The 25,943-nt window shown below is 44.8% G+C and overlaps 1 protein-coding gene across 1 annotated transcript in view; it reads left to right on the top strand.

Moving 5' to 3' along the window:
• Positions 1–861: 861 nt before the first annotated feature.
• ARHGAP25 (Rho GTPase activating protein 25) overlaps positions 862–25,943 on the top strand; it is an 86,681-nt gene continuing 61,599 nt past the window's right edge. Inside the window, exon 1 of the mRNA XM_045979322.1 lies at positions 862–1,294. Within this exon, the coding sequence (XP_045835278.1) occupies positions 1,234–1,294 (61 nt within the window). The 5' untranslated portion in view covers positions 862–1,233. The remainder of the gene's footprint in view (positions 1,295–25,943) is intronic.

Here is a 25,943-nt window from a genome sequence, read left to right as displayed (position 1 = left end):
AAAACACAGAGTGGTCAAGAAACTTGTCCAAAGTCACCCAGCAAAAAAGTGATGGAACCAGGATTTGAACACAAGCAGTCTGGCTCTGGACTCAAATACTTAATCACTAGATTAGGCTGAGCCAGTTAAACATATGAAAGCCTGTCACAGAGCTGAAGTAAATGAGATAAAGTTTGAATTAGCATCAGTGGTACAACCACCGTGTGCTAAGCTCTGTACAAGATGCCTTCATGACTCTCCGGAGTCATGGTTTTTATCGACCTCATTTCACTGCCTGAGAACATTGAGGCTCAGAGAGATTTAGTTGTTTGTGAAAAGCTGCAGAGCTAAGAAGTGGAAGATCTGCGTTCTGAACCCAACTGAGTCTGATTCTTAAACCCACACCCTGTACGCAATGCCAAAGAACCATTATATCACGCGAGTGGGTCTACCCAGCTAAAGCCAGCTTAGTAGCTAAGTAGCTCAGAGCCCTCCCCACATGAGGCTTTATCCCAAGCAGGAGGAGAACTTACTCTCTGGTCCTAACAGCAGGGAGAATTTAAAAGAAGGAAACTTTGTGGGGTGGGGGAACGCAGGTTGTCTTACTGACCCTTTTTGGATGCTTGATCCACTCAGTTGGGAGGAAGGCTTAGAAGTACATGGTGGGACACTTGAAATTTTGTATTTCTTTTTCTTTTGATTGAAGCTATAGCCTTAGATCACAAGAACACTCATTCTACTTATACGAGCATTTCTAAAAACCGTTTTCTCAAGAAAGAGTGCTCATAATGCATCATCTACACCGAACAGCCACCCACTTCCTCAAATGCAAGGAAGCAGACAGTTAAAAAAAAAAGCCGAGAGGCAGCAGTTGTTGATCACGACCTTGCCTCCGTGAGGCCTGAGATTCTTTCGAACAGGAGCTCTGCTTCTCATGACGCAGAGTGAAGTATCAACTGGGATATTTCTGGTAAAACCGAAAGCAAGAAAAAGCAAGGTGCACGCTTCAGGAAGCACCAGCCCCTGTGGGACTGTTGGAGGCCTCAGGTGCCATCCCCAAAGTGACAGACCGATGGATGGACCTTTCTTCTGAAAGAAAGGAGGACTCATGCTGGCATCCTGGGATTGCTTGTGAAGAACTCGCAAAGGGGAACGCACACACAAAACCTAGAGGGAAACACCGACAAAGCGAGAAGGGTGGGAATCGTGACAGACCTGTCGCTTCAGCAGCTACCCACCCGAAGAGGGAGCAAAATGTCCCTGAAGTTGCCAAGAAACTGGGAGTTCAACCTGAAAGTGGAGGCTGGGAAAATAGGTACGGTCAATGTCTTTTTGCTGCCCTTGGGTTCTTATACTTGAACACCCCCATTTGCATGTTGGTCTACAGGGAGCTTAATCTACTTAAAAATGGATCTCTCAGCAAATCTGAATTTGGGGGAAATTTGCATTCAAATTGATATGTTGGCTCAAAGTTCCCAAACCCGGAGAGCGGGGATCTTTTCTGTTTGGAGCTGGTGTTGGAATAGAGCTTCTTGGGGTGTGAGGGGCTGAGGCCACCATGGGGCACTTCGGTTGGGCTAAGTCTGCAGATCACACACGAAACTGAGAGTTTTTCTCTTATTTTTCACGAAAGGATAATTTCCCTCCTGTTTGAACACTTGTCCGTATTTTGAGTGGTCTTTCCTAGGATCACAGAGAGCAGAGTCTTTCTGAAGTGCTTGATCAGTGAAGAAACTCAAAGGGTCCTGTTTGTGAAGCAAAAAGTAAGCAATGAAGACCAGATAGGAATGTAGAGACAGTTGAAGGTATAATAGAGACATTTAGTTGAAGGGACAGAATGGGAGGAAATTCTTATCGAAGCTGAAAAAGAGAAATGCATTGTAGATTAATTAAAAGATGATAGCATGTTGTCTGAGATATTCTGGCCTTTAATCCATGCTTCTTATTAATGATCATAGCGACACATCGATTTTAATCTGTTATATAACTGTTATCATGAGTTTCTTTATATGGATCTCTTCTATTATGTAATCAATCACAGTAATTTGGGGGAGAGAAGTTGGGCTGAAAGTGGTTTCCCTGTGTTTTACAATCACACCTGCACAGTGAGCTAACTTCCTTGACATTAGATAAGTTGCGGGGGGAGGGGGCTCTTTCTCATGGCTTGGAGAAGTTTTGCTTTGAACGAGGTTTAGATGAGGTCTTCTACTGGTGGTTAATGTGTTCCTAAAATAAGTGGTCCACTGCAAAGCCACGTAACAGAGGGTAAATTATGTAGATCTGAGAAGAGATTTGAAAAACAATCGAGGGTAATCAGAGAAGCCATTAATCTTGGTGTCCAGGGAGGATTCATGGTCCCTAATCAAGCTAGGAATCATTCCATGCTGAGGCTGGTTCCGAGAATAGGTAGTATGCATACCTCTTACATAAGCAAGAGATTTTTCTCCTAATTACTGTTGATACCAGTGTGCTTGGCAAATGTTCATTTTAGTATATGTCATAAAAATTAGTTTTTAGAAGTGAAACTTCTATGGTTTTGTTCCTTTTTAAGTGTTCGGCTTCTATCTACCTGGGGTCATTCTAACCTCTCACCATCGGTGTTTGAACAGGTCTTACTCTCTTGCTTAAAAATAGGAAACGTGAGATTAATGATTAAATGATTAATAGAGTAAATGGTTACATGATCCCCCCCCCCCCCCAGTTATATAGGAAATGACCACATTAGAGCTCACTTCTGCATGTTCTCAGACCTGGGATTAGGTTAGGTAAATTTCATGATTTTACCAATGTTTATTAAATCATGGTCCCGTGGATAGTCTCTATGAGAGTCACCTCAAGCACTTGCTAAAAATGCAGGTTTCTGGGCATGATCCTGACTTGTGAAATTAGAATATCTCAAGGGGGCTCATGCACCTGCAAATTCACAAGCACCCCTTGCTCCATCCCATCTGATGAAGGAGTTCTACTGTAGGATGTGTGGTCTACATGTGTAGACTTGAAGAACTACCATTCAGCCAGCATAGAACACAGTGTCTTGTCCTGGTGGGCACACAATAAACATTTGTTGACTAAATGAATGATGGACTATAAGCTGATGATATTATTTGTAGTATTTAATAAAAAAATAACTACATCATGAAATATAAAGAAGCCCTTCTCACTATCCATGTCATTTACAAGTTTGTCACCCCCCAAGAGATTGGACTACAGCCAGAATACCTTTCATGAGTGTCACGCTGATGAGAATTCAGATCACAAGCTGAGTTCTCCTAGGAGAGAGAATCACTGACTCAGCCACAGGACCCCTGGTCCCCTCTGCAGCATCCGGTGTCCAGGTCGACTGTAAGAACTGGCTTAATGGTCTATCAGAGAATCCCACAGCTGTTATGAAGGTGTGTGGAATGGGGAGTCATGTCAGGGAAGTCAATGACCATTCTGTATAGTGAGGAGGGGTAGGTCAGGGTTTCTCAACCTGCACACTATGGATATTTGGAAGTGCGATGAGTCTTAGTGATGGGGGCCTCTCCTGTGCTTTAGAGGATGTTAGCAGCATCCGTGGCCTCTACCCATTCGATGATGGCAGCACTCTCCTACTCCCACCAGCTATGATAACCAAAAATGTCTCCAGACATTGCCAGATGTCTGGAGAAAGACATCTGCCTTTGTTAAAAACCACTGGAGAAGAAGATCATCCCAAAGAGTGGAACCCAAGTGTTACCTTACGATTCACTGCCTGGGTCAGTTTTCAAGAGACCCTGCATAAGCTGTAACTTCAGGAGGCTGAGCAGTGGCCTAGGGAGGATACCAGAAACAACACTGGCTTATGGAAACAGCAAGGTTCTGACACATGACGTGACACAGGAGGGATCCCAGCTATTTCTTTTTGCCAGCTGTGCTTCCAGTTTCCCTAAACCCTGTGAGTGCGGAGTCTGGGCTGGAGTGAAAGTGAAAGTCTGTGAAAGTGGGGGAGAGGATCCCTCTCAGAGAGCTGACAGTGGGGTGTGTGGGGGGGTGTGTGTGTGGGGACTGGCTGGCAGGGCTGACCCAGAGACCACCAGCATGGGCCCAACAGTGCTGGGAGGATGTGACCCAAGCCAGCCTGCCTCTGCCTGGTGATCCTAGTGGACCACCCTGGAGGAAAGGGGAATGGAGAGCAAACAGATTTGACTTCAGATGGAGCCCAGAGCACCTTTCTCTGATCCTTTATCATCTTCTGTTTAGTCCAACAATGAAAACCACGGTAGCCTTCCACTGCTTTCTTGCTCTGTGAGTGAAATCTCCTTTTCCACCTATTCGTCCTTCTCACTGAATTGTAAGCTTCAGAGGGCGGGTTCCAGGGCTCAGCATCTTCTCTTGCCCACAGTAGAGGGGTCTGGCACCCCCAGTGCCCAGCATGCAGAGGGCATTGACCATCCAGGGAAAGCCCCCTTTCTGCCCTGTGGGTTGGGAGCACTCAGTGGGAAGATTACCTGTCAATTTCCGGACTGCCTGTATTGCCTTCTGTCTCAGGTCCATCTTACTTTGTGCTCGGTTCTCCCAAGTTAAAATGGGAAGCAGACCCTAGAGAGCATATGGGCTCTGAGATCCATAATGAAAGGTACTGCGGACAAGATGTTTCAATTTTTCTTCTCCCCTCTGAAATTCAATGTTGAAATCAGAAACAATTGAGAAACAAAATTTCATTATTCTAGTCTCCCAAGTAGTAAAAGGTATAATGACAATGGTGGGGCTTCTTTTCCCTACTTAATTTTTTCTTCTGTTGGATAAATCATTATTTGTCTGATATAGTTTGTCTAGTTTGACCCTTTAGAAAATCTGAGTAGAGGGAATGAAGATGTTTTGTTCCTTAAGATTGTTGTAACTAAACCCAATTTGTAAAACCTAAGGTTTTATGCAATGGAGGTCATTATTCCTGTTAAAAGAAGTCCGATTTGAAAGTATGGTGTTTTTTTTTAAAGATTTTATTTATTTATTTGACAGACAGAGCCACAGTAAGAGAGAGAACACAAGCAGGGGGAGTGGGAGAGGGAGAAGCAGTCTTCCCACTGAGGAGGGAGTCTGAAGAGGGGCTGGATCCCAGATCCCTGGGATGATGACGTGAGCTGATGGCAGACGCTTAAGGACTGAGCCATCCAGGCACCCCTGAAAGTATAGTTTTAGATAAATAGATGCATCAGTAGATCCACAGATACACAGAGATAGAATTCATATATAAATCAGTCCTATGAATCAATAAAAAGGATAAAAGAAAACACACAACACGAAGAGAAATTTTACAGAAGAGGAATGATAACACCAGTAAACATATGGAAATAGGCTTAATCACGATAATCAGGAAGCATAAGATAAAAGCACAACAAACTTGTCACCCAGCAAACTGGCTAAAATGAAAGTCTGACAATACCAAGTGCTCTTGAGGACATGGAACAAAAGAAACTCTCCTATGCTGAAGACACAACCATTTTTGGAAAAGCAATTTAACATGGCTTAGTGAAACTGATGACGCACCAGCCCTCTGAAGTGGCCATTTCATTGTGCCAAGACAGTCCTTTGGAGAAGGTCCCATGCGTGGGAATCAGAATAGAGGCAGGGATGTCCCCTAGTAGCATTGCTCATAATAAGAGGGGGCAGGAAAAAGCCACAGCGACAGGTGGAAAAGGAAACTGCAGTATTTTTATTAAATGGAATGCTGCTTAAGACCAAAAAGAAATTACAGTTACCTTTGCAAAAACGGAAACTTCGGCAGAAAAGGAGAGGCGCAGAAGAGCAGAATGGGAGTCATGTACGTTCAGGTTAAAAACTCTGTCTGTCCTTGGCCTCACTGTAAGGAACAGCAAGGAGCTGGCTGATATAAAACTCAGGTGATGGTTAGTTCCAGAGGGAAAACAAGGGGAAATGCATCCGAGAAGCTTCAAAGGTGTAACCACAGTGGAAGGTACATGAGAGTTTATTTGATTATTGTAAATAAAATGAACAAAGAAATGAACACGTGATTAACCCCTCAAAAATCTGGAAGGATGTACAGTTTGTTAATAGTAGTTAACTAGTGAAGGATTTATGGGTGAGACATACACACACATATGTATTATTATTATTATTATTATTTACACCTTAATCCCCATCACCATTCCCTCCACGCTCTTCCCTTCTGGTAACCATTAGTTTGTTCTCTATAGTTAAGAGTCTGTTTCTTGATTTGTGTCTCTTTCTCTCTCTCTTATTTTTTCCCCTTCGCTCATTTGTTTTGTTTCTTAACTTCCATATATGAGTGAAATCATATGGTATTTGTTTTTTTCTGACTGACCTATTTCATTTAGCATAATACTCTTTACCTTCATCCATGTTGTTGCAAATGGTGAGGTTTCATTCTGTTTTATGGCTGAATAATATATTCCATTGTATGTGTGTGTGTGGGTTCTTCTTCTTTATCTGTTCATCAGTTGACAGACATTTGGGCTACTTCCATATCTTGGTTATAGTAAATAATACCGCTATAAACATAGGGGTGCATGCATCCCTTTGAATGAGTGTTCTTGTATTCTTTGGGTAAATACCCAGAAGTGTGATCACTGGATCGTAGGGTAGTTCTATTTTTAGCTTTTTGAGGCATCTCCATACTGTTTTCCATAGTGGCTGTACCAGTGTGCATTTCCACCAACAGTGCAAGAGGGCTCCCCTTTGCTAATATCTGTTGTTTCTTCTGTCATTGATGTTCGCCGTTCTGATAGGTGTGAGGCGATATCTCATTGCAGATTTGATATGCATTTCCCTGATGATGAGGGATGGTGAGCATCATTCATGTGTCTGTTGGCCATTCTGTAGGTCTTCTTGGAGAAATGTCTGTTCACATCTTCCCATTTTTAATTGGATTATATTTTTTGGATGTTGAGTTATATCAGTTCTTTGTATATTTTGGGCACTAGACCTTGTTTATTTATTTATTTTAAAATTTTATTTATTTATTTGTCAGAGAGAGAGAGCACAAGCAGGTAGAGTGGCAGGAGAGGCAGAGGGAGAAGCAAAGTAGGCTCCCAGCTGAGTAAGGAGCCCAGTGTGGGACTCGATCCCAGGACCCTGTGATCATGACCTGAGCCGAAGACAGCTGCTTAACCAACTGAGCCACCCAGGCGCCCCTAGCCCTTTTTTAGATATGTCATTTGTAAATATCTTCTCCCATTCCATGGGTTGCCTTTTAGTTTTGCTGATTGTTTCCTTCACTGTGCAGATTTTTATTTTGATGAAGTTCCAATAGTTTATTTTTGCTTTTGTTTCCTTTGCCTCAGGAGACATATCTAGAAAGAGGTTGCTATGGCCGATGTCAAAGAGGTTACTGACTATGTTCTCCTCCAGGATTTTTATGGTTTCAGGTCTCACAATTAGGTCTTTAACCCATTTTGAACTTGTTTTTGTGTATGGTGTAAGAAAGTGGTCCAGTTTCATTTTTTTGCACATGGCTTCCTGTTTTCTAAAACCATCTGTTGAAGAGACTATTTCCCGTTGGATATTCTTTCCTGCTTTGTCAAAGATTAATTGGCTATATAACTGTGGGTTTATTTCTGGGTGTCCAAATCTGTTCCATTGATCTTTGTGTCTATTTTTGTGCCAGTCTCATGCTGGTTTGATTACTACAGCTTTGTAATATAACTTGAAGTCTGGAATTATGATGCCTTTACTTTTATTTTTCAAGATTGCTTTGACTATTCAGGGATTTTTGTGGTTCCAAACAAATTTTACGATTCTTTGTTCTTGTTCTGTGAAAAATGCTGTTTGTATTTTTATAGGGATTGTATTATTATTTTATAAATGTTTTGTAAATGTTTTATAAATGAGTCAGGCTCCCTGCTCATCAAGGGAGTCTGCTTCTTCCTCTCCCTCTGCCCCAGCTCGTGCGCTCTTGTTCGCTCACTCTCTCTTAGATAAATAAAAAATATCTTTAGAAAAATGACGAAAGCGAAAACAACTTCTAGAGTGCTTGGTCAAGCATGTTTGCGCAAGGTATTACAGGCAACAAGTGCTCTTTGGTGATCCACTGGCAGCTGCAAAGCCTCCATCTGACTGCAGAGGTAGGAATAAGCCAGGACCCACAACTGGTTGTCAGTAGACTTTCTGCACCTCTAGACCCAGGATAGAGGGTTTTCTTGGAAGAGCTACATGGTCCCAAAGTCACCAGGCCTTCCCGTTTGAGCATATTTCTCATTTTGAATGAACACAGATATGCCGGATCCCCAGGTTGGGAATCCCAAGACCATGAAGCCCACAGTGAGCTGGTCTGTTTGTTTGGCATTCAACTTTGGTGGATGCTTGTTTTCTTTCTTTCTTTCTTCTTCTTCTTTTTTTAAAAAATCATTTTATTTATTTGAGAGAACAAGACAGAGAGAGCATGAATAGGGGCAGGGGCAAACGGAGAGGGACAAGCAGGCTCTCTCCTGAGCTGGGAACTTGACATGGGACTCCATCCCAGGACCCTGGGATCATGACCTGAGCTGAAGGCAGATGCTTAACCGACTGAGCCACCCAGGTGCCCAGGTTGATTCCTTGTTCAAGTAAAAAAAGCCTGCCCTATGTTGTCATCGACTTACCTTTAGTCATCAATTAAATTCTTTCCACAAGGTGCACATCTCCTGCTGCCCAGGCCGAGAGCCTCCTGGCCATTTGGGGAAGAGAGACTGATGCTCTTCTAAACAGCAGTGGAGTGAGGCTCAACTTGAGCGGTGACGGGGAGTCAAAATCTTGTTTTCTGTTCACTCATTGGCAAAGTCCTCCCTGCAGAGGCCAGACAAGGTCAATTTAGATTCTGGATGTTGTGTTAGATCAGGAACTAAAGTATACTTGGATTGGCAGAGGTGAGCTCGAATCTCAGAAAATGGGACTTGAGCGAGATACCCCGTGGTCCTCGCATGGTATACACGGCCACAAGTGCCTTCCAGTCACGGACTACTGCTGTCTCTGGCTTGCAATTTACAAAGCCTCCGCACAGTGTCCAGTGGGAAACCATGTGGAGACTTGGCCTGTCCACTTCAGAGCTGGAGTGTGGTCCCTTGGGTAAGGAATGCACATTACGGGGTTTTGGAAAGATCGTGGGAATGATTGAGAAGAATAAGCTGGTGATGATGACCCTTCACGTACCAGATGCTTGGAAGGAAAATAGTAAAACCTCTCATGAAGCAGCCCCACGGTTGGCTAACTGGATACAAGAGAAGGGAGCGTGTGAAGAGCCGACGTGCAGCCCCGGCTGTGGCCACAGTGACTGGCAAGACCCGCTGGCAACAGTGAGGAACCGGGGGCAACACCAGGGGACATCCCTGGGGCGGCACAGACCAGTCGAGGGATCCTTCCCAGGGGATGGTATGACAATTTTGTAGAGTTCCCAGATGGGAACTGAGAAATGGAAGTTACAAAAAGAGAAAATAATTTACATTTCTTGTTTTATGCTTTACTTGTCACCATGTTGCTCCTTGAAATTTTTTTTCCTTTGATCATTTTCTAAAAAACCAAGTATCACTTAAGCAAAAATTATACCCGTCGGTCTGGTAGCCAAATACAAAGATAGTCTTGCCCTCTGCTCCTGTGGGCTTACAGGCTAGTGGGGCACAGACAAGGAGACAATATTAAGACAAGTCCTGTGGTGAGAATAGCCATGGGAGCCAGAGGAGGGTTCCTATGGAGAGGAATTCTGGTCCAGCCACCCCCCCCACAACCGCCCCGCTGCTGTTCTTTTCTTTAAGATACGGATGTGTGCTATCTATAGCGAGTTGCAGCCTTTGCCATCTTTCTCAGGCTGGTTTTGCTGTACTACTTTCTGTTTCTTTGGAGAAGAAAAAAGCTATGTAATTTTGAGTAGCTTCTCCTGGCGAAGGGATCAAACTCAAAGTCCTTAGGATCTGGCCCTGCGCACCTGCCCACGTGTCCCCTGCCTCCCTGCCTCCCCAGGCACATACACAGACTCATACTCCAGACCTCAGCTGTATCTGACCTTTCTCATCTGCGTGGAGCCCCTCCCTACTCAGGGCTCCCTTTGTAGAACCCAATTCCTACCCATGCTTTGGTCATAGCATAGACATCTTGACTTCTCAGAGACTCTAAGTTGGCAAATCACTGGAAGGAGAGTAAAAGAATCCTTTCTCAAGCATTTCAAATAGTGAGACTTATAGCTTAGAGACTGTGGACTTCCTCTGAGATGAATGTTCCTGAACTTGCCTACATGCATCAACCCCACCCACATAGGGTTTTTGAACCACAGAAATCTGTCCTACTCTGAAATACACAACACCAATGCTCTAGGCCCTCCCTGGAGAGAACAAACTCAGATTGCCCGTAAAAATTGTCTAAGGGACTAATTGCTCATTGGCTTTTCTCGATAGGAGTGTGTGATAGGAGGTGGGTAGGAGGGTGTGTGGTAGAAAAAAGAATTCATGTGCTTAAGATCCTTCTGCTAATTTGCTGTGAATCCCAAGGCAAGTTGCTTAATTATCAAATAGGATAATGATATGTATGTTGAGAGGAAAAAAATATGTCTTGCCCGTAGCACATGTTTAGGTGTTCAGCAAACACCTGTTTCCTTTCTTTGTAGATAATCTCATTTCCAACTCAGATCAAACTAGAGGCTGAACTTGGACTACATGGACTTGGTTCCCTCACAGAATGGGCTCACTGAGTTATGCTTCATTATTGCACGCTCGGTTTTTATCTTTACTGCAAGTAATGACTTCATGAAATTTGCCCCAAGTTTGTGTTGTAAAATGAGAACGAGGAATGGACAATGCCATTGACACCTATGTGAAACTCTGTGTCAGAAAACTCACTAAGAAGGGGCGCCTGGGTGGCTCAGTTGGTTAAAGCCTCTGCCTTTGGCTCGGGTCATGATCCCAGGGTCCTGGGATCGAGCCCCACATCGGGCTCTCTGCTCAGCAGGAAGACTGCTTCTCTGCTCAGCAGGGAGCCTGCTTCCTCCTCTCTCTCTGCCTGCCTCTCTGCCTACTTGTGATCTCTATCTGTCAAATAAATAAATAAAATCTCAAAAAAAAAAAAGAAAACTCGGGGCACCTGGGTGGCTCAGTGGGTTAAGCCGCAGCCTTCAGCTCAGGTCATGATCTCAGGGTCCTGGGATCAAGCCCCACATCAGGCTCTCTGCTCAGCGGAGAGCCTGCTTCCCCCCCCCCCCCCCCGCCTGCCTTTCTGCTTACTTGTGATCTCGCTCTGTCAAATAAATAAATAAATAAATAAATAAATAAATAAATATTAAAAAAAAAGAAACTCACTGATAATTCAGTGCTCGGAAATACTTTGTCTCGTTGGAGGGACTGGTGCACTTTCTCCTTTCTGCATAGTTGTACAAATTACTGTTTCTCTTTTTGTCTTGGCTGCCAGGAAGCTCAGAGCTAAACTGAAGCTCAATCACAACTTTTACCTATTTACTTCACACATGTATATTTTCCTTTGTCTTTGATATAAATTTACGTGTTCATTGTAAATGAGCTTTCTCTTTGAACATGAGAAGCCAATTAAGCCTTTTAGGAAAGGAGGGTGATTATAGGTGATGTATTAGCACACAATTCCTCAAATATGCTGTGGCTAGGTTTTCCACTTATCAGTAGCAACTGGGTATGACAATTTTTTAAAGAATGGTGTTCAAAGAGTGTCAGTGCTGAGAATGAGGTTTGTTTGTTTGTTTGTTTGTTTGTTTTAGTTTATAAGTGAAAATGCAACTCTATGGATGCTTTTATTCTTCCCCTGGAGTTGTGGGAAATGGTGGTATCCTCAGTACGTTGGGTCCGGTCATGTCTCTCATTCACTCATAAAACGTTTATTTGCTGACTTCAATATGATAGGTCCTTTGCAAAGAACATTCTCAATGTTGTGCTCTTCACACTGATAACACACGCTCACCCACACCTCCATCTTTCTAAAAGAAGTGTTTTCAAACATTGATGCCACCACATTTTCTCCGTAAGCTGTGAGGTGTCAGTCACCAGGACTGTGACTGACTCAGGTGACAGCTGCTTCACTTCCTTGCTTCCTCCTTGTGCTACTCCCCCCACAAATGTGTACACACAGATCTTAGTTCCAGATGGGACTGGTGATTCTCTACTGCTGGAACCCTGGCCTGTGGCTTCTGAACCAGTCGTGTGCTTCCTTGTTGGTTTGGGATTTCAAAGTGAAAGGGGAAGTGCTATGGTATAAAGATTTTAGGCTATGTAGAATTCTTTAAATATTTTAAAAGAAGCCAACTGTAAATGTGGTATGGTAATTCAAAGGCTAGCTTGGAGTCAGACTGCCTAAATTTGATCCCACCATTATTAATTGCCAGCTAGGGGATTTTGGTCCTCAGTTTCTTCATTTCTTCATCTGTAAAATGGGCACAATCATAGGGCTAACAAATACGGTTATTGTGAGGATTAAAGAACATGATCTTTGCAAAACCTGTAACATAATAGCAGGCATTGGTGTGTGTTGCATAAATATCACTTGTCACCATCACGCACAGGCATTACAACACTGTAGGTACAATACCAACTCCTAACAAATCAGCACCAAGAGGTCCAGCTAGCATTGCTAGCGTTTTGTTTGTCTTGATCCAGTTTAATTCTTCTCTCTTTCGTTTCCTTTTCTTTTCTTTTTAAAATATTTTATTCATTTATTTGACAGAGAGAGACACAGCAAAAGAAGGAACACAAGCAGGGGGGAGGAGTGGGAGAGGGAGAAGCAGGCTCCCTGCTGAACAGGGAGTCCGAAGTGGGGCTTGATCCCAGGACCCTGGGATCATGACCTGAGCCGAAGGCAGACACTTAACCAGCTGAGCCACCCAGGCGCCCCTCGTCTGTCTTTTCTTTAGATAAGCACTCTTTGTAACCTTTGCTGATCTACTTTCCTGCTCAGTGTTGGTCCCAGTCCCAAGGCAACCAAGCTGGACTATTGCTGACTAGCTATCTTTCGTTTCTTAACTCCTCTCATCTCTAATCTTTGAAAAAGGAGTCCTTCCTTACGTTTACATAGCTTCTTTTTTCTGTTTTCTTTCTTTTTTTTTTTTCAAGATTTTACTTATTTATTTTAGAGAGAGATAGAGTGCAGATGGGGACAGGAGTAGAGGGAGAGAGAGAATCTCAAGCAGAATCCAAGCCAAGCAAGGAGGCTGACTTGGGACCCTGAGAACGTGAGCCAAAATCAAGAGTCGGCTGCTTAACCAACTGAGCCACCCAGGTGCCTCTCTTCTTGCTTTTCTTTCCTTTTTCTTTTTTGTCATCTATTTCCTAAACCTGTAAAGTACCTGAGTGATAACTTTCCAGGAAGCCTAATGGGGAGTTTGTGCTAAGTCACTGTCCCCGTGCTGTTGTGAAAGGAGATGTTCCTCATACTCCCCTTACTTTGGGAAGGAAAAGAGTGACTCTGGGCTGTGCCCAGCCTGGAAGACCCTCCCCCATTACTGAGACACCACTTCCTCCAAAGCCGCTAACCTCTGCTGCTGTCATAAGTGTCTCTGGCCACAGAAGTGAGGTTGAAAGTTGTTTGTTTGGGCCTCCCTGGAGTCTGTATTTAATGTTGGCGATCACTTCCATGGGGCTTACAGCAGCAGCAGGCAAGGTTTTCCAGTTTACTGTAAGAATCTTGCTATTGTGGCCTACCATTCATTTTCAGATCATTTTATTTAGGTGTGCTTATGAGGAAACAGCAGGACCTTCAAAATGAGGCTTCCATTTTCCTTTGGCCTCAATTCTTCTGTTGCAACCCAAGGGTTTTTGTGAGTGTATTATTCCTCCCCTCTGATATCCTTCTGCATTGTATTCTGTGTGCTCGGTGAGTTAGGGCTCAGAAGACCATTTTGCTGGTGGGTGAAAAATCTCACCATGCACACGCCCCAGAGTTATGATAACAGGGACAGAGTAGAGTTGTCCTCTTCTCAGCCAAGGCCCTTTGCGCTGTGTCCTGCCACCAACCTTCCTCCTCTTCACTCGGCACTGACCTCCTTGTGAACCATCCTGCTTTTTTGCACTCAGCTAGGATGACCAGCTGTCCTGATTTGTCTGGAACTCGGGGGTTCCTGAGCTATGAGACTCTCAGTATGAAAACCAGGAAAGTCACCCTGCTCCTAGTGTTCAGTCTGAGAAAATAAGGTATTTGGGGACCACTGTGAGAGGAGCTCTGTATAGCTATCAAATTGAATTTTGGTGATGTCACACAGTTTAAGGTAAAATGAAATTATAGGAAAATTTCTTTAAACCTTGAATTGTTCTTTTTTTTAGTGCCCATAGTCAGAAGTCCTTCCAAATTCTTTCTTTAGCCTACCTGCAAGTGCTATACTAGCTTCCTTTACCTATTTTTATGAAACTTAAAATTCATGCTCATACTTTCTCTGGAAGGATTGGGAGCCTCACCTGTCAGCCATATGGCAAAGTACTTCCTTCCAGAATCACACACACAAAAATCTCTGTCCTGTGGGTCTCTGTATCTGGCCCCCTAGGTTGGCCATTCTACTTTCTGGATTTTCTTTTTGACTCTACTTCCCTCACCCCCATCACTATAGCCACCACCCCTCTCCTCCTGGAAGCCTTCCTGAATTGCCCAAGTGGAATAGTCCCTCCTGTTCTGTGAAATTGCAACACTTTGTTCACTTTCCTCTGTTCTGGTTGATACATATTTATTGGATGCCTGCAATGTGCTGGACACTTTACTAGGCTCATGATGTAAGAATATGAAAAAGACTAAGGTCTTGAACCTCAAGTAGCTTGCAGTCTCAATGGGGAAACACTCAGAGGGAAGCAGGGCTCTCCCACTAAAGAGAATCAGAAGTTCTTTTTTCCCCCCATGCATAATTTTTAAAAATTATTTTTATTAACATACAATGTATTATTTGTCCCAGGGGTACAGGTCTGTGAATCATCAGGCTTACACATTTCACAGCACTCACCATAGCACATACCCTTCGCAATGAGAATCAGAAGTTATTAAGTGAAATAACAGCGATTGCGAAATTTTAAAGATTTTGTTTATTTATTTATTTATTTGAGAGCTAGAGAGAGAGAGAGAGAGAGAGAGAGCGAGCGAGCATGAGCAGGGGGAGGAGGAGCGGCAGGCAGAAGGAGAAGCAAACTTCCTGCTGAGCAGGGAGCCTGATGCGGAACTCCATCCCAGGACCCTGGGATCATGACCTGAGCCTAAGGCAAAAGATTAACCGGCTGAGCCACCCGGGCGCCCCCGATTGTGAAATTTCAAAAGTTTCTGTAACTAAAGCTTCCTTGTCCCACTTCAACCACAACCCCTAAATATCTACAAGGGGTAAGTTTTCACTTGGTAATTCAAGTCTATTGTCTTCCAAGAAGAGACAAATCAAGTTTCTAATCCCAGGCTGCTATTCTCATTGGCCTCCAGTAGAGGGCATTCGCAGACGGTGTCGTTGCATTTCTACCCCTAAACTTGGTTTCTACTGTTTCTCTCCAGAAAGCCCTGGAATTTAACCAGTCTCTGGGCAGCACAGTGTTGTCTTTATATTTTATCCTTCAGTGGCCTGAAATGCCCAACATTACAATGAAAGCAAATGGTAATTTAGTCCCTTTTGTGTCTTTACAGATAAAAAGTGAGGTTCCAGATAAAAACGGTCTGTTGAAAGAAAAAAAAAAAACCCCACAAACCAACTCGGTTTAACTAAGCCAGATCTGAGTGTAGTCAGGGGATGGAGCGGGGGGCAGTGGGGGGGGGGGGTGGTTAAAAGAACACAGCCCTTGAAGTCAAATAAGCCTGGATTTGATGTCCAAGTCAGTCTTTGGGCAAGTAGCATTAATCTTGCTGTGCCTCGGTTTTTTCATCTGAAAAATGGGGGCAGTCATCCTGCCCATTTTATAGACCTGTTTTAAGAATCAAATAATGTGTGTACATGTCACTTGGCAATGAACTGGTGTTTTTATTATTGGTAGTATCTCTCCTTTGATGGTCTCTAATAATACTTTCTCCATCCAGCTCAGCTGCTCCTAGTCATAAGTAAACCTTGTCATCCCCTACAACTGTACCACCCCTGAAAGCCCACTTTCAGGCTTCCAGTGCTGTGGTGCCCAATTCACCCTTCAGTAATTCTCTGACCTCAATGAGCTACCGTTCCATGGGTTCTACCACTTTTTCACTGCTGAACAGATGTCCTTGAGCCCCCTGCCTCTCTCCCACGTCATCACCGTGGGGAATATCCCCTAGCCCTGTTTAAACCCAATGATCCCCTTTCTGGGTGCCTGTACCTAGGCAGCTGAACGTGGCTGAGGAGAATGAGACCGCTGAGCTGTGTGGATTTACTTCAGTTTGTGAACAGTCATATCCGGTGGATAGTCAATAAAGCCAGCCAGGCCTACCTACCATGCCTACCTAGCAGATTTACTTCCCTTTTCCCCAAATCTTTTTTTCTCTCTTCAAGGCTTTATCACCTCCTCCTGCCTTCGCCCTCACTTCCATATTTCATAGAGAAAAACATGCACAGCCGTGTGAAAACCCCCTCCTTTTCCCACCACCCAGTGCTTTCACCTCTAGCAATAACCGCTAGAGTTGGGCCACGGGGCTCCCATCTAGAGGCCCAGCTCTTGGAGGGCCCTGCTCTGGCCCGGCTGCAGCTGTGTTCTTCCTGGGGCAAGGCGCCTGGCCAAGGGGACACGCCCTGCTTGCTTTGGGACCACGTGGGACCATAAAATTCCCTACACCATTGGCCAGAGCTGTCTCCAGACACTCAGGAATGTTTTCCTGGGACCACCCCCACCCCGGGTGGTTGATTGTAGGGAGGCCCACAGCACAGCCAGCGTGTCCGGCTGACGTGTCCCCAGGCACGTGTATGAGGCCCCTCACTGTGAGAAACAGAGTTGGGTGCAGAGAGAAGGGGCGTGGACTACACGACGAGGCCTCCATTTGTGTTCTCAGTGGTGGATCCGGTCACGTCCTGTTCTGCAGTAACCCAGTTAAGCATCAGAGCACACCACTGCACCAAGAAGGCCGTCATCTAAATCACTAATCTCTGTACCTTGGCTCGCCAAGGGTGAACTCTCTGTCCTCGTCTCACTTGACTGCCCTGCAACATTTGACACGCTCAGCCATTCTCCCCCAGAGATACCGGCACGGCTTCCTGGACAGGACACTCCCCAGCTTCCCTTTGCCTCGTTAGCCACTCTTTTTGGGTCTTCGTGATGGAGTCTCCCACTCCCCCGGAACTCTTAACTCGGAAGTGTCCCGGGCAGATCCAGCCACATCCTTTGAGGGGCCCAGAGCAATATGAAGATGTGGAATCTCTTGTGCCGAGTTAGTAAGACTTTCAAGAGGATGACAGCAGAGCATTAAACCAAGCACAGGGACGGGGTGAGTGTGGGGCCCAGGAGGGCTGCTGCACAGGCTGTGTGACCAAGAAGCCAGCCCTGCTCCTAGGGCTCAGTTCCCTTGCCCTGACTCTCTCCTCACTAGCTGGGTGACCCCATCCCTTCTGTGGCTTTACTTTCCTTCTGCACTGCTTCATGAGAGCCCCACCTCTCCGCTGGTTCTACACTGCGCACTACTCCCCGTGGAGGTCACGTGGGCTTCTCTCTCCCAGCGAGTCTCTCTGTTCCTGCCCCTCCCCACGGAGTACACCGGCCTCAATAAAGGCACCAGGTGGCAGAGACTCAAGACCTACAGAGCTCTTCTGTCCACCTTCCTCTCTCCTACCTTGCATCTAATCCACTACGGAAAACTTTTGGATTCATTCCCATGTAAGGCCCCCTATCTGATTATTTCTATCTCTCGGGTATTAGAAACACATCATGTCTCCCTGAGTCTCCTGAGATCGTTTTCTAGCCAGTCTTCCTGCTGCCACTCTTGTCCCGTATCTTCTATTCTCTGCACCGCAGCTAGACTCAATATCTTCAACAGAGAAATCAGGTTATGCCATGTCTTCTATGAAACCTTCCGTTCATGTAGAATGAACTTCAATCTAAGGATCCCTGCCTGTGGGATCTGAACCCCGCCCCTCTCTCCCCACCCATCTGCCATTCCTTGGCTCTTCTCACACTGCCCTTCAGCCAAGCCCATCTTCTAGTTCCTACCACACAGTTGCTCAAGGCTCTTGCGCGGCCTGTCTGCTGCTGTGTCTGAAACACGCGTCCCCAGATCTCACCACGGTCTTTCCTCTACCCCATTCAGTTTCAGTTCAAATATTGGCTCTCTAAAGAGCTCTTTCCTGACCACAGTATCTAACACGGCCCTCCTGCTCCAGTCTGTCTTAATCCCAATATCTGATTTTATTTTCTTCTTAACACTTTTTATACCTGAAATGATATTTACTTGTTTGTGTGTCTGTGGCCTCCAACCCGCACTAGACTGTAAGTTTCCTGAAGGCAGAGCTTTGCCTGTTTTGTTCCCTTTGATATTATCACTGCCAACAACAGTGCCTGACACATAACTGCTGATGAAGGGATTTTTGTGGACTAGCCAGGGACTGGTTTGTGGCCCGCTGGCTTTCTTCTATCCCAGTGAAATGAAGAAAGTCAAAATAAGACCGATGCATGTTTTTTTCGCTGCCTTATGATTGCTGAGGAACGGTCTGAACCAGAGAGGCAGAACTGAATTTCTTGTGGAGAAAGAGGTAGGGCTCTTGGTTTCTGAAGCTCATTTGGACAGCATGTGGAGGACAGAACATTCACCTATTCTCGAGAGATCACAGGGCTCAGCCTGCTGGGTAAGTTCACAAGGGATACTTCTTGCCCCTTTAATCAATCTTCTTGATGACTGAGTGTGGTCAACGAATTCTTTCATCTCAGACTCAGGGGCTGGGAGCCATGTTCACTGGCCTACTTCCTTCCCTCTTCTCTTTAACCGGACACCGGTTCTCCTCTTCAGCATCCAGGGAGCTCCTAATTCAGGTGCAAGTTAGCTTTACTCAGGAAATGCAAATATTAAAGTTGTATATTAAAGTTGTACAGCTAGTTAGTACAATGGATGGCTGATCTAAGGATCAAGGATGAGCAAGGGAGAGGCAGAAAGGAAAGAAGATGGAGAGGAGGAGAAAGATCCTAGTCTCCTATAATACCCCCGGCTAGCACTTCAGCGACTCTTTCCAAGGGACAAAATCCTCAGTCCATGGTCTTCCATTCTGGTCATTTCTCTCCATGCACCCCCCTGCTCCACCCTCCCTGCTCTACAAGTGTCCAAGATTCCCTCTTCAGGGCTGGCTGTGTGGACACGTGACCTGTGTGTTTGCACGCGGCCCCATGCTCACAGAATCCTGAGTGTGTTTTGGGGCTCTGCTCTTGCCGTCTTCAAAGTCAATAATTTTTTTAAAAGATTTATTTATTTATTTGAGAGAAAGTGAGGGGGAAAGGGGCAGAGGGAGAGGGAGAGAATCCCCAGGGAGCTCTCTGCTGAGCACAGAGCCCGACACGGGGCTCAGTCTCATGACCCTGAGATCATGACCTGAAACAAAATCAAGAGTCAGATGCTTAACTGACTGGGCCACCCACGCGCCCCGAATGTCAGTCATTTTCGAATGAGGCGCCGCACATTTTCATTCGGCACTGGGCCCTGCAAATTATATAGTTGATGTTCTTCCACTTCGTAATCTGGAAACTGGGTCATCTTTGAGCCCACCCCTGACCTCAGGACCTCTTGTTCGTCCAGGTCATGCCCATCAGTCCATTGGTTCTACCTCCTGCCTGTATCGCAGATCTACCCTCTTGTCTTCTCTCCATTTCAGGCCCAGGTGACAAGGCAAACCTCCTAAGCCTGGTCCAGCCTCTGGTTTTCATGATCTTTAATTCATTCCCTTGAGCTCCCAGTGCTTGCTTGTGTCACTACTTTCAGTGATCACAGTGAGCGCCACATAGCTCACAGAAATCACATGCAGGGAGCATCCAGCCTGGGGGGGGGGCTCCCCTTCACCTCCTCTAAGTTACTGCTCTGCAAACATGGCTGTCGGTCGGAATTGCCTGGGGGAGATCTTAAAAAATTTGGCTGCCTCGGTTCCCCTTCAGAGGTACTGATTTAAGTGGCAGAGGTGTGGTCTAGGATTGGATTATTTATTATAAGCTCCTATGGGACTAGCTACACAGCAAAGATCTATTGCCACGAGTGCTTCCAAAGAGCAGGCCCAGGGACGTTGCACCTACTCAAAGAATGCACGGCCCGTGGAGTGTCCTGGGAGGACTTGCTTTTGCAAGAACTTTGCAGACTCAGAAACTGCAGGCCACTTCTCGTTCCATGATTTCCACTTGTCCACAGTGTCTCTTCTGTCCCCAAAGGCATTAAGGAATGTTTGTCCTCAGTCAGAGCCCAGAGAAGGTGGGGGACTCACTCACACCCACCTGGGTGAGTTGGGGTGCTGGCCTCATCCCAGCCAGGAACTCTGGACAAAGAAACCAGAGGGAATGGGGAAAGCCAGGAGAAACTTAGATATGTAAACAGAGACACATTGTTGAGGATGACGGGGGGGGGGGGGGGGGGGGGGGATGGGGGGGATGGGGGGGTGAAGGAGACACAGCATAGATAAATATGGCTTGAGAGTCATATGGGCAGTTGACACATTCTACAAGACAGGAAGGGGCTTCAGATCCTTCCACGAGCATAAATTTACCCCTGATGTTTTTCCTTTCTGTTTCAAATGACTTCAGAGTGGCTTGTGATTATACATTTAATAGTTAACTAACACCTTTCTCAGGCCCGTGTTTGGTGCCTTTCCCTTTGTAAAGAAGACACTTCTCTCTTTGAGAGAAGACAATGGATTGGCTTCAGTAAGCTCACAACCTTCTCAAAATTGTAAATGTATATATATGTACATGCAGATTTTCTTTTCTTTCTTTCTTTCTTTCTTTTTTTTTTTTTAAAGATCTTATTTATTTGACAGGGAGAGTTCACAAGTAGGCAGAGAGGCAGGCAGAGAGAGGGGGAAGCAGGCTCCCTGCTGAACAGAGAGCCGGACATGGGGCTCGATCCCAAGACCCTGAGTTCATGATCTGAGTCAAAGACAGAGGCTTAACCTACTGAGCCACCCAGGCGCCCCTGTACATGCAGATTTTCAAAGATATCTGCAATCTTACAAAGGCTAAAGCCACTGCTTTCTGTTTCCAAGCACAGGAAAGCATCTCAGAAAGGAATTCAGGAATCATGAGGTGTACTGTGATGGACACTTGACTCCTGCCCCTCCTGCCCAAAAGTATATTCTGGGTGTTGCAGGTAGAGAGATGTGGAGAAACAGAAAAGGTTGACTGGGGAAACAACACACGGTTCTCCCAGTCCACGGTTTTTCCTGACCCAGTCTTCCTGGCCTGGGCCAACAGGAGGGTGACAACAATCGGGAAATTCCTAGAATTGCTTTTTGTTGCTGAATGGCAGGTCCCAGCCAGCCACAGGGCCGCATCCCACCTGTCGCCCTGTAAACTGAAGCCGGCCGTGGCCACCAGGGGGCAGCACACACGGCCTGGACTGGGATGGCTCTGAGGGCGCCGCCAGACCTGGCAGCTGTCGCCAGTAAACGGAGCTGGTTCCTGGCGGCCATTTCGTCAGCTTCAAAATAACGTGACCCTGTGGAGCCCATGACTGACTTTCAGACCCCACGTATTGTATTGAGCAGGGGTTTATCGTCCTTCTATCAAAAGGGGTAGGTAGCAAAATGACCCTCCACAACCTGGTAGCTCTAAGGTGGAACTTGGGACAGCCTGAAATATGCAGAACTTATTACAGCTCATGCAATCAGCCGTGCAAACTGGCAAACATCCGTTCTGTGGCGGTTTAAAAATTGCAAACTATTCTTCAAGACAGAACAGAAGAAAAAAAATTATGAGTTCCATTTGAAGGAGAGACCTACCATTTCCGCTTTCAAGTGACCTGAGGCCCCCAGTCATTTATTTAACTGAAGGCTTCTGGAGGCTAGGTGGCATTATTATCACTTTCCTGATAAATATAATAGGCTTCCTTGGGGCTGTTTCCCGGCTCCCCCCTCTCGGAGGGCTTCCAACAAGATCTCCATGGGTGGCACAGGCTTGGCCTTTGTAACCCTGCCCCCTTGAACAGAACTGACAGGAACAGGATGAATAGCTGAGTTAAGCTGTGTCTGTCTGGTTTTCTCTCAGTCTGAGGCTCACGGAGAATGGGCATTTGGAACTGAGCCCTGCAAGTCACAGGGCACTAAGAGGAAAGCCCTTGAGCTCTGCGAAGAGCTCAAAACTCACAAAATCTACCTTGATTTCTACCCTTCCTGAGGGATGAATTTTTTTCCTGAAATTTCCTTAAGTTTTTGTCTCAAAATAAGATTATCCTTAAAAAATTATATACACATCCACACACATGCTTTATTTATAGATGTGCTTGTGTGTCTGTATTTATATCACCTTGGCCCTCTTGCCATTTTGGGCCAGACAGTTCCTTGTTGTGGGGCTGTCCTGCCCATCACAGAGTATTTCGCAGCATCCCTGGCCAATATCCACTTGATGTTCGTAGTACCCCTCCCCGTTGTGACAACCAGAATATCTCTAGACATTGCCAAATATCCTCTCTAGATATTGCCAAAACCAAGAGCCACTGATGGAATGATCTGTTTATCTATCTACGTATCTATCTAACTTAAACCTATTTGATTCAGAATCTGATTCTTATAGCCAAAACATTGTTGACTGAGGAAACATGGGAGAAATTCTGGGAACTGCCCAAATCTGAACACAGCAAGTTAGCAGCAGAACCAGGACTAGATATGAGGTCTCCTGAACATGACCCAGTGGACCACCTACTGCTTTCCTCAAGAGGACTTTTTGCAAGGTCTCTGATCCCACCAGCTTGCCTGCCATCGTGCCCTCCCTTACGCTAAACACCTAGTACCACCAGAATTAAGAGAGCATATATATATGGAAGAAAACACCCTAGATTATTTCTTATTTGTTTGGGACCCAAAATGAAGAATCTGAACGAGGGTCCTGTGCAAGCTTTCCTCACAGGAGTGTGGGTTTGTTGCTAGAGATGGCATGTCATGATCTTCCTTAGCACCCATGACAGAGACAAGCTTAATGAAGGGCATTATCGCCAACCCTGGGAACCTAATCCCATCTGGAGAGATTTAGCTTGATGTGTTAATCTTCCCCACATTCCCATGTTTTCTGAGGCCACTCACCTCACCCAAGCCATTGTGGATGGTAGAAATAACTGTTTTTTTCCATTCAGAGCTCACGTTAGTATTAGAAACTTTTGAAGGTCAGAAGGAGGTGAGAATGCCAAATAGTACTGTGTAACAAGCATGCAACAAATTTGAGCAGATGAAAAGGATTATTTTGAAATTGACATCTAGTAAAGTTTATTCATTGTGGTCTGCAGTTATATGAGTTTTGGCAAATGCCTGGAGTCCTGTGACAACCACCGTAATCAGGATAAAACGAGCTCCATCATAAAAAAGAATGTTGTTGTTCCACTGTCTCTTCTTGTCAAGTCTTCTTCATCAACCCTAGGTCTGGGCAACCACTCATGTGTTCTGTGTCCCTACAGTTTTTCTTTCTCCAAGATGTCTTATAAATAGAATCATGCTGTATGGAACCGTTGGAGTCTGATTTCTTTTACTCAGCAGAATGCATTTGAGAGTCATTCATGCTACTGCTTGTCTCAGTAGTTTCGTTTTATTGCTAAGAGGTATTCCATTGTATGGATGTGGCCATTTGTCAAGTGAAAGACATTAGGGTTGCTTCTAGTTTTTGGAGATAATAAATAAGCTGTTTTAAATATGTGCCTGTGGGGCGCCTGGGTGGCTCAGTGGATTAAGCCGCTGCCTTCGGCTCAGGTCATGATCTCAGGGTCCTGGGATCGAGCCCCGCATCGGGCTCTCTGCTCCGCGGGGAGTCTGCTTCCTCCTCTCTCTCTGCCTGCCTCTCTGCCTAATTGTGATCTCTCTCTCTGTCAAATAAATAAATAAAAAAAATCTAAAAATAAATAAATAAATAAATAAATAAATAAATATGTGCCTGTGGGTTTTGGCTTGAACATAAAATCTCATATCTCTTGGGTAAACTTCAAGTAATGGGACTGCTGAGTTATATGACAAATGTATGTTTAACTTTGTAAGAAATTTCCAAATTGTTTTCTGAAGTAACTGAACCATTTTGTGTTCCCTTCAACCATGAATGAAGATTCCAGTTGCTTCTTATCCTTACCAGTTCTTGATATTGTTCATTTGTTTTAAAATTTTATTTTAGGCATTCCTATATGTTTGTAGTGGCATCTCATTGTGGTTTTATTTTATGTTCATCTAATGACTAAGGATGTTTAGCATCAAGTGTCTGCCCAAATATTTTCCCACTTTAAAAGTCAGTTTGTTTGTTTTTTTATTGTTGAGATTTCTAGATAAAACTCCTTTGTCAGGTATGTGATTTGCAAATGTTTTCTCCCAATCTGTGGCTTGCTTTTCATTCTCTTAGTGCCTTTCACAGAGAAAAAGGTTTTAATTTTGTTGAAGTCCAATGTCAAATTGTTCTTCTATAGATTGTTTTTGATGTCAAAAGTTGTTTTTGACAGTCTCAACCCAGGGTATTCTGTGGATATCAAATATGTTTTATAAATGTTAGGGACTCTCTGAGTCTCTCATTCAGCTCTTGCCTGCAAAGGTCTGCAAAAGGTTTTTTTTCATTTTTCTTCTCCAGCACTGCCCACATGAACACACCCACACACTTAAGCATTACAAACACAGATTTCCTGTGTCACGCGGAACCCTCAGCCCACCCTTTCCAGGCTTCCTTCCAAAGATCACAAAAGTCACATTTTCCAAAGTAATTTTTTTTTTTTTAATCAAGCAGGGGAAAGTGCTGGAAGATTGGAATGGTCCGTGCTATTTTTTGTGGCCAAATACTCCGGAATGTCATTCTGGATCCCCTTTCTCAAAATCATGCAAATAGAAATGGTATTCTTGAAACTCATTTCTCACCCCACCCCCCAAAAATACATCCAACCATGGCATAACAAAGTCACGCTACAGATCAATGGACTTTAATCTTCAATCAACAAGTTAGCTATGCTTATCTGTTTGTTTTTTGAAAAAACTTCCCATATAGTCAAAGGAACAGATGTTTTCAGGGGCTGCTCTTAAGTCTGGGTACAGTGTTGTCCCACTTCCGTCCAATGCGAAGCCAGCCATTTCGCAGTTGCTCCAATAAGGGAATGCAGGAAGGTGGCGGGGGCAGGGGGCAGGGTGGAGTTAAAGGATAGAAGAGAAAAATATGATTCATTCCTGAGCACATGAAGTAACTCCTTTCTTCCATTTTTTAATTCCACATTAAAATCTTTACCACTTCTTTTCTAAATGTGCCCCATGCCAGTTTATTATAAGACATGTCGGTTATTTTATATTCAATGACTCTCCATGTAGTGCCTACCTTGAGTTTAGCGAAATTGTCTTAAACCCAACCCAAACATTTCAAGTTACTTTTCATCCTGAAAAGGTCTTTTAGGCTATAAGATGCGCCAGGCCAGGGGGCCTCAGAATTGGGAGCGAGTCCTGCCTGTCATGGTATCAGTCACCGAGTCACCCATTCATGGTTCCCCTTCCTCCACTTCCTGTTTATCCATTGGTGCTTCCTGCTTTTTCGGCTTCTGCACCCCAGAACCTTAAATCTTAGTTTGTCCTTCAGTGACCAAAGTGGCTAAAAGCAAACAAATGGATAAAGGAGAAAGAAAGAATGATGTTCTTCTAGTTCTTCTGTGGGCAACAAGAGACGTGTTATAGAGGCTGTGAGAAGCATCAAGTGTGGCCAACCACAAAGGGACGTATTAGGGCAAAGGTCTGTGCCTGACCACCAAGAAAGCTCAGGTCAGACAGATGTACTATGGCTGCTCACAGATGCATACAAAATAAATCCCAACATTTTTGTGAGGACCTCGGGCGATGAAAGGGAAACCCACGCAAAGCATTTTGTTTTCAGACAGCTGATAACATTTGACAGCTTTGAAGCGGAAACAGAACTGCAGGATGTCGGTGGCAGTTTCTCAGGGGAAATTCTGCCTTCTGCCTCACT

This window comes from Meles meles, chromosome 15 (genome assembly GCF_922984935.1).
Source record: "Meles meles chromosome 15, mMelMel3.1 paternal haplotype, whole genome shotgun sequence".
Lineage (NCBI taxonomy): Eukaryota > Metazoa > Chordata > Mammalia > Carnivora > Mustelidae > Meles > Meles meles.
The sequence above is the reverse complement of the archived record's forward strand: the minus strand, read 5'-3'. Positions and strand labels throughout refer to the sequence as shown.